The sequence below is a fragment of the Heterodontus francisci genome, chromosome 20 (assembly GCF_036365525.1).
Source record: "Heterodontus francisci isolate sHetFra1 chromosome 20, sHetFra1.hap1, whole genome shotgun sequence".
NCBI lineage: Eukaryota > Metazoa > Chordata > Chondrichthyes > Heterodontiformes > Heterodontidae > Heterodontus > Heterodontus francisci.
In genome coordinates, this window is record NC_090390.1 from 50,260,396 (window position 1) to 50,270,288 (window position 9,893).

General features: G+C 38.7%; 1 protein-coding gene across 1 annotated transcript; it reads left to right on the top strand.

Moving 5' to 3' along the window:
• Window positions 1–200: 200 nt before the first annotated feature.
• LOC137380620 (clarin-3) lies at window positions 201–9,637 on the top strand. Its single transcript, XM_068052737.1, has 3 exons — window positions 201–612; window positions 2,368–2,550; window positions 4,196–9,637. The coding sequence occupies exons 1-3, from the start codon at window positions 381–383 to the stop codon at window positions 4,471–4,473; spliced, it is 693 nt and encodes a 230-aa protein (XP_067908838.1). The 5' UTR covers window positions 201–380; the 3' UTR covers window positions 4,474–9,637.
• The last annotated feature ends 256 nt before the right edge of the window (window positions 9,638–9,893 follow it).

Here is a 9,893-nt window from a genome sequence, read left to right on the forward strand (position 1 = left end):
TTCAAAATCGAAATTATATTTTTCAGTCCGTGAGTTGTATCAATTTAAAAAGTGTACATAACATGAAAAGATGAGAATAAATACTAAACATCTGTTTTCTGTATTTCACTGTTATTAAATAAAACTATGGCAACCGTTTGATCCTGGGCAAGGTCCAATCATTGTAGCACTTTATTGCTGTTACTCTTGATACAAGGTCCATTTTTTTAAACCACTTCCGGAAAAGTGGTGCATTCACAAGGCAAATCTACATCTAGCTGGACTACGTAAAGAGGGCGATTATTTTTTTTTACTAGAATTGTGATAGAAAACATTTACATTTAAACAGATTTTGTTTTTAAATTATTTTGTACATAACAGAGAAGAATAATCTCAAGAAAATGCCTTCTCTAAGGAAGAAGTTAATGTTTATGACAGGATTTTTTGTCAGTCTGGGTACTTGTATGTTAATATCTGCAATAATGGCAACTGATTCATGGGTTGATACTACAGTAGACTGCGAGAATAAAAGTGGTGACGCAGTTGGAGAAATGAAGCTTAAGTATGGGTTGTTTGATGGTGTGCGACAAAAATCTGGTTGTCTGATCCTCGACGATGACGGGACTATCAAAGGTAATTGCTACTTTTTAAAAAATAAAGTATTGAGATTTACAAGAAAATTTAAGCAGTCTCCGCGTTAGAGCAGATCATAGAATCATACAGCACAGAAAGAGTTCATTTGGCCCATCATTCCTGTGTCAGCTCTTTGAAAGTTTTATCCAATTAGGCCCACTTTCCTGCTCTTTCCCCATTCTCCTTCAAATATTTATCCCTGAAGATGGAAGTATATTACAAACCTGTAATAGCATGGTCTGGACCCATTTTAGAATAGTCAAATTTAGTCTACTATGAGCCACATAACATTCTGATCTATCTGCCCTTTTTAACAACTGGTGGCATGAATATACAAAGGAATAAGATGTATTTTCTGTTCTTTCTATGTCTTGCCTGTACAATGTGCATTTTCAGGGAAATATTGTGGTGAATTTTCAACAACTATTATGGTGATGGAATTGGCAGGAAAATGGGGCGGTGCGGCCCGACATTGCCTCCCCATATTCACCTTGATTCCTCTTCTGCTGCCAAGACTGCTGCTGGCCGCTCCTTCCTCACATGTAAATGTGAACAAGGGGTTGAAGCCCAGTCTGCCGTTCCATTTTCCTGCTGTCATCTAGTTAAAGCCACGCACCAGGACCATCTGGTAGAAAGTGGTGATGGGCCCGGTGTAGCAACGGCAATGGTCCCAATGTGTCTAAATGAAGGAAAAGGGTATAGTAGGAGCTTCCTCTTTCTGTATGCAGACCAAAAAGAACTTAATTTTTTAGGCTTTGTTCTCAGCTGATGCCTCTTCAGGGCCCTTCTGTTCCTTAAATGCCCAGGTATCTCTTCTGGTGTTGCAGGGGGCTGGGATTTTTCACCCTGGAAGCGGCAGACTTCAGCTTGGAGGTGGAGATCCACTGGAAGACCACTCCGCACAACAAATTACTCTAATCTAGGCAAATGGCAAAAGTTCTGCCCACCACTATTTCACTGTTATAAAGAAGATCCATATTGTATATCATATTTATTTCCAAGTGACAGTACAAATCTTACAAATCTTTCTGACTGTATTTTCTCCAAAATATGATTGTTTGATAAGAATTGAATTGTTCTTAAGGAAGCATCAATGTCATCCCCTTCCTTAAATTTGGAATAAGATTATACTTAGTAACATTATATTTTATAGTTATGGGTTGAATCAATTGGATCTCAATAATTGATTTCATAGACCGATAATGTACCAAATGTATTACACATACCTTTTGTTTCTCTTTCCTTATGATCTACTGGACTAATTATTTAAAAAAACACATCCCAACAACCAATTCATTTGAAGTCCATTTAAGATTACCTTTTAGTCTTAGTAATTTAAATTCTCTGTTTTACAACTTGATTTTTGGTCATAAAGAATGAATTGCATTCTTGGTTTAATTATGCAGTCAGTCTCAGAGAAGCAATATACATCACAAGATTGTTTCAAAGTCCCAGATAGATTTATTTGGTTTAATGTATGTTGTTTAAATAAGACCCATTTAACAGCAGACCAAATAAGCCAAACTCACAAACTAATAGTTATCTCAAGGTAGCAGTTACGTAGACTTTCAATATTCCAGTAAAGGTTATTAGAAGCTAAACATTTTAAGTTGTAGTCATTTGGAATCTTCAGGCAAAATGTGATTGTGTAGAATTTCTTGAAAATTAGAAGAGATAATCGGTTTTGTGGTTTTTTTTTATGTCAACATACTGAATACAACATCCTGACTCTTACTGTATGCTTTTTACTTTCAGTTTTGGAAAGCTTTGAAAATGCAGGCACCGCAAGAGTTGTCCACATCCTAGTTATCCTGTTCCTCGTTCTTGGACTGTTGTTTTCACTGCTCAGTGCCATAGTCACCTTGTACAATAGCATCAGTAATCCATATGAGAACATCTGTGGGCCTGTCAGTGTTTACGCATGCAGCTCCATAAGCTGTAAGTAAGAATGACTGAATGAATTGGCATTGGAATGAAAGCTGAAATTTACAGTATTTGAATTATTTTTGTTTGCTCCTTAAAATAAACTTAAATACAGCTCCTGTCTTTTTTTAAAATTTTGCATGATTAAACCAATCAGTCTAATATTCTGTCATTTTGTCTTCTCTTGAAAACTGCAATGAAATAGTATTATCAACTTTACATAACTTGCAACAAGTGTGTCTGTCCTTTTTGATCAATAATTGAAGGAGTTTTTTTGGGGGTAATCAGGAAAGCTAAGTTCATAGTTCATCCAGGAAAGCCTTTCTGAAAACACTTCTGGACAATACTGTGTCAGCTGCCAGAAGGTTTTGTGCTACAGCACATATTTTTATGAAACAGTTTTTGAAGGGTAAAGAAAGAAGGAACTGGGATCTATGCAGCATTTTTACTACCTCAGGATGTCCCAATGAAGGGCCCTCTTTTTTGAAATGCAGTCACTGTTTTGGTGCGGGGAAATGCAACAGCCAATTTGCAGTGAAATGAATGACCAATTAAACTGTTTTTTTTTAGTCGTGATGGTTGAGGGATAAATGTCTGTCAGGAAAATGGAAGAACTCCTCTGTTCTTCTTTGAGTATTGCCCTGGGACCTTTTACATCCACCTGAGAGACAGATGGGACCTCTGTTTAACATCTCATTTTAAGTATGGCACCTTTGACAGTGCAGCACTCCCTAATTACTGCACTGGAGTGTCAACCTAGATTTTGTGCTCAAGTCTCTGGAGTGGGACTTGTGGAGCACATGCCCATCTGATTCAGCAGTGAGAGTGCTACCAGTAAACCCACAGGTATCCAATTGTCATCGTTGTATTATAAATGATGTTATCCACACATAAAAGAATATTACAGAAAAGATATCTAACCATTTTTTAGTTATGTTGATGTCCCTTTAACGCTGCACTTTGAAACTGAGAGGACCCTGGAGGCTCAATGTATTGAGGTCAATGAATAAAGTACTTCAATACAATCCCTTAACCTGAAATGAGTATTTCAGTAGGAATGCAAGCTTATAATTGCTATTTGATTGCAATATCATTTTGAAAGAAGAACTTTTTCCCTTTTAAAACTCATTTTTAAGATTCCTTTCATGAGCTCCCTATGTGTTTTGTACGATTTCTAAGGCGAGCAAACAATGATAAAGCAACTTATTCCGAGCACTCGAGCAATAATGCTCTCAGCTAACTAACAACCAGTAGGTGTGTAATTTGTTTTCTGGTTTTTCACCTCTCCCTGTGGAAAAGTGGTTAGACTCTGTTCTGCATCTCCCTCTGATGAAACTGTTCCCTTTGTTTACTGCAGACTGTCCTTTTGGTCAAGGGTGGTGTCTGCCAAATTTGGGTTAACCAGTCATAGCCAACGACTGGAAAATATAGCTCTAATAAATGGAAAGAGAAAAATTACATGAAAATAGAGCAAACTATGTTTTTAATAGGTCACTTCCTTTCACAGTTTGGTAGGATCAATTAAAATCCATGATTTTTACTATAAATATTGTTAACAGTTGAGTTATTATGCTGAAAATGAAAAGATTAAGTAACTTCTAAACTTAGTATTGCTAACTATTTAAATATAAAATACTGAGAGAAAACTTATTTCTTTTAGGTGTTTCGATGTTTCTGGCAATGGTTCTGTTTGCAGTGAACACGACAGTGAACAATCTGTCCACGGTATTGGTGAGAAATTCACTTCAAGTGAGCCTCGTTACGTTCAAGCATAAGACTGATAGTTATGAGTTTTCATTTTGGCTTATCTTGCTGTCTTTGGTTCTTAATATTACCACAATTGGAACTGTCTTTGCCTATCAACATGCAAATTATACCAGAGAAAAAGAACAGAAAAGGCCAACTGAAAATGCACCCAAAGATGTTTTGATGTATTAGTTCTAGATTATACACAAGTGTTTATTGACTGATGTGAAGGGGAGAAATGAAAAACTAATATAATAGAGATTATAGGAGTGCCAGGTAATCTGGTAGAATTCATACTGACTATGTGATTATCATAATGTAAATTTGCAGAGATAATGCCAAAATTATTATTTCTTCAGTTCAACATATTGTCTCGACATAGCACAGTGTGTGTTACTGTCTGCCAACCACCACTGGCAAAACAGATCCAAAATGGAATGAAACATTCTGCAAAAACATCACAGATTATTTTAAGAAAAAAATTATTACTTGGGAATAATTTCCAGGCTTTTGAAGTTGAGGCAATGATTATAAACTGCACAGACCTTAATATCAAGATTTGTGGAGGTTGATTTTCCCACCGGAATGGGTCTGAACTTTTCTGTATCTACAAGTTGATGTAGTTAATACAGGTCCATTGTGTTCCTGGTGGAGGCAGACTTGAGGAATGGATATGCACACAGAATCCGAGGATAAAACATGGCACTTGATTTTTCCACTGCTGACCTTGAAGAAAGCTGCCCACAAAATTCAAGCGATCTCTGTGACGTGGTTTTCCCTTTCCTGACAGCAATTTAAATTTGTCACCATGTCAAAGGGCTCTCCCGGTATCAGCAGCAGTGCTATCAGTAAGCAGGGTACTTGCCAATCACATTGACGTGTTCTCACAGAGAGTAAACCAGGAAGTTAAAAGCACTGAAACCCTTCACTTTTAATTTAAACATTTCAGATAGCAAAACTGTGATTTTTAAGCTTCTATCTTCATCCAAACAAACTTTAAAAAATATACTTTTTTAAAAAAATGTGTAATTCTTGTCTCATAATCAAGAAACTTGGCATTCCACAAACTTAAATTTAGCTTTTTGGGGCCAGTGAGAGTGTTTAACAATAATTATGAACTTAGTACACCTTTAAAAACTCAGTTACACCTCATTCAATAAGATATAACTTTTTCAAGGGTTTTTACAATGAGTCTGGGATTGTATGCTGGAGATGGGGGTCTCAACATCTGCAAAAAGTAACGGCGAGACCCCCGCGTCAAGATCTGCTGAATCTAGTGCCAATTAGGCACTTAAGTGGACAGTGGTGGGCCTCCCCAGGATCAAGGACCCCAGCGACGGAAGTCCCGCCCTCAGGCCAACAGCTCTTCCACCGAGCAGCGCCACTGCAGAGGCAGTGGCTGCTGCCGGTGGAGCACCTATCTGAGGCCAGGAGCATAGCTGGACCCAGGCCACAGGTAGGTCTGGGTAGGAGGGGTCTCATGGGTTGGGTGTTGCGGGGAGGGGGGTATAAGGGGAGCTTTAGCAAGGGCAGGAGGGTGGTTCTCAGTAGGTCCCCCCTACCTGATGCTGGGTCCCTTGTTCAGGCACTAAGTGCCTTTTAACGAGGAGCTTGTCACCCACCCCTACCCCAGGAGCTGGGAAGCAGGCTGCATGGTTTCTCATGCTGTGCTTCCCGTGTGGCGACAGGACTGCCCACCACATGGCTAATTGCGGTGGTGGGTTGAAGCGCTTAGTTGGCCATTAATTTCCCAGTTAAGGGCCTCAATTGGAAGTGGGATGGGAAGGAGTGGGAACACTCTGGACTTAATTTTGGCAGAGGCGCGAAGGTGATGGGTCCCTCTCGCCACAATCCCACCCGATTTTATGCTCTCCCCACTTCCAAACCCACCATGGGTGGGGGCATAAAATTCCTCCCTAAGATTGTAAAAGTGGAGGTTCTCACCAGTTCAATGATTTCCAATTGATTGCAGACTTGGAGGGGGACGTCAACAGCACACCATATGGAGAAGCAAAGAATCACTGACAGCAACTCCTGGATTTCCGCATGTGCAGATTCCAGAAGCTGCTGTCAGTTTCAGTGGAGTATCGAAGGCAAACACTCGTTTAGTCGTCATTACCAGCACAAAATCTGGGCCATTCTAATCGCTCCTGCATCATTTACATATGAATGCCCATTTGAAGCTGAAGCACCCTGTCCTGTTCTGGGATACCCGGGGAATGCAAGTGAAGCACAATGGGATGAAAATCTGATATCACAGACCTTTCCTCCTTTTCTTCTGCTTTGTGTCTGGGGCAAAGCATAGGAAACTCAGCCCCATGATACCATCAGAACTCCTTGATGTGTTTGTATTTACTGCTGCATAATCATCATTCACCATTTTTTTAATTCTGTTTTTTTTATTTCATTGCTGTGGGTCTGTTGTCACATGTAGGCCAGACCAGGGGGTAAAGACAGCAGATTTCCTTCCCTAAAGGATATTAGTGAACCAGATGTTTTTTCCCGACAATCGACAATAGTTTCATAGTCACCATTAGACTAGCTTTTTAATTCCCAGATCAATTGAATTCCAATTTCACCATCTACCATAGTGGGATTTGAAGCCATAACCCCAGAGCAATAGCCTGGGTCTCTGGGTTACTAGTCCAGTTACGTTACCACTACACTACTGCCTCCCTCCAAGCAATATATACTGCCTGCTGAATTTCCATATCATCAAATGAAAACTTTTTCTTGGTTAAACATCAGTAAGTTTGTCTGAATTATCAATTCTGCATTGTGCACATCATCTTGCATTAACAAAGGGGAAAGCACTGACCTACTTATTGACGTCCACTATTGTTGGTACATGAACTTCTTCAAAACTGAATTGAGCTACCTCATGTGCACTATATGCAAGAATAACAGATACTGAAGTGATTATATAATGACAAATGGAATAAGTGGAAATGATTATAAGTAACTTAATCGACTGAAAGTTTCTGATGGCATAGAGTAAGTATTATCAAATTTTGTTAATGCTGAGGAACCTGAGGAAACAATCTAGTGATGAATATTTGCATACTTTGAGAATCACATGGGTATTATAATAGACAATAACTGATCAATGCGCGTGTGATATTATTTGTTTGTAACTCATGCCTATTTACTTACCACACAACAGACAGTTGAATCACTAGTTGTTAAATAAAATGTTAAAATGTCAATGTTTTGGTGATTACTAATAAAGTTACACTCACGATTAGTAAGCACGGATGGACAAAATCCAGTAATGCACACGATTGACAAAATACTTACAGGACTGTGAGGTATGGAATTAGATTTGCTTTAGGAGCATTTTGATTATAAAATGCTACTTAATTCTTTAATCACTGCAAGATTTTAGTAAAATTGATTTCTTTAGACAGAGAGCCGGCATGGACTCGATGGACTGAATGGCCTCCTTCTGTGCGGTACTGATGCTATGACTGTACATAGGCCCCAATTATAACTCCGTGCAAGTGGGTGGGTTTTGAAGTGAGTTAAAATCTTGTCCAATAAGCTAGATTTTCCCTGGATATTGACTCGAAATAAATTTCTGTAAGCCTAATTATAAATCCAGAATAAATTCAGATCAAGTTGTAAAAGTGACAGGTTTTTCATCTCAGTTTGCAGCAGCTATGGTGTTGTCTGTGGCTCAGTTGGTTAATCCAACTCCAGAAACTTGAGGACAACAATCAAAGCTGACACTTTAATGCAGTAATGAGGGAGTGCTGCAATCTTGGGGGTGCTGTCTTTCTGATGAGACGTATACCGAAGCCCTGTCTGCTCTTGCAGGTGGACGTACAAAATCGTATGGCACTATTTTAAAGAAAAGCAGGGGAGTTATCTCTGGTGTCCTGGCCAGCACTAAAGCAGATTATCTGGCCATTATCACATTGCAGTTTGTGGGAGCTTGCTGTACACACATTATCTCCAATATTACAACAATGGCTAAACTTCAAAAGTACTTCATTGACTGTAAAGTGCTTTGGGATGTCCTGAGATTGTGAAAGGTGCCATATAATTGCAAGCCTTTCTTTTTTGCCTCTTCAAGATGGCTGTATCAATAAGAAATACCAGAAACTGATACATAATAAAACTATTTCTATATATTAATATTTTTCTCATCATTTCTTCTCCGGAGGAGATTAATTTTTTTCTGAGATATTGTTTCATTACATGGCAATCTCTCTCCAATCCCTCACTCAAGTGACCACTGGTGATGCGTGAGCCAAGAGTATCTGCAAACTATGCAGGAGGCATCACAGTTAAGACCATTTCTGTCTTAATTCAAAATGCACAGAGCTGCACTTGCACCAGGAGTGGGATTCATAGCTAATTTGCTCCCTTTAACCCATCAGTGCTGAGAACCAATCTGCCAGAGTGAAATCATCAGCTAATTCAACATAGATAGGGCTTTGAACCTGGGGCTTTCCTGGTCTGAATGGTTTAGTTACTGGTGAGAAAAACTGATGCTCCCACCGACCACACCACCCCCCCCCCCCCCCCCCCCCCCACCACTACTCGTCTATAAGGGAGCAATAATTTGTTGCCATGGTTAAACAAGCACTATTAATGACACATTCTATTACTAAGTGTTTCTCTAACCCAGAAACCTCGACAGACACACACCATAATTTTACACTGGGGTAAAACCATAGATCATACAATCATACGGCATGGGGAGGGGGTAGTCATTCTGCCCATCATGCCTGTGCTGGCCCTTTGGAAGAGCTATTCAATTAGTCCTACACCCCTGCTCTTTCCCCATAGCACTGCAACTTTTTTCTTTTCATGTATATATCCAAATTTCTTTTGAAAGTTACTATTGAATGTTTCATGGTTTGTACACTGCTAGGTGAAAGGGGAATATTAAGAAAATCTAGCCCCAAATGTAATGAGGATGTTGTTCTTAAATGTTATATGTGACTGTATTGTGTTAAAAATTCATTTCTATTCAGAACTGTGTATGGAAATCACTTATAAATTTGACATTGAGTAAGAGATTTGATCATTTTAAGTCTGAGATTGATAGATTTTTATTAACCAAGGTTGTTAAATGATATGGGGCAAAGGTGGGTATATATGGAGTTAGGTCACAGATCAGCCATGATCTCATTGTTTGGTGGAACACGTGTGAGGGGCTAAATGGTCTATTCCTGTTCCTATGTTGCTATAATGCATTTGTATTTTTGTTTGACAATTACCTGTTATACTAATGTATCATTATGTGAAGAATCTTTGTTTGATAAAGCACAGAATGCTGAGGTGTACCCAAGCATGCACTTACAAATGGCTAAAAGCTTCAATGTAAAATAAACTTCTGAAACAAAAATGGCATTTTTTAAATATTCTGTGTCATATTTGACCTTCTGAGGCATGTTTCAAGGATACTTATAAAACAACTTTGGCTACAAACTTAATACTTATAAATACTGAATGGATACTTATTCATTACTGCTTGACTACAGTTTGCTTTTGTTGTTGCAATATTATCATTTACCTGCAGAGTGTTCTGTGTGTAACCTTTATTTCATTGACTGTTACATTTTAGCAATGCCAAACAAGAATTGAAGTATGCTCTAAATAAT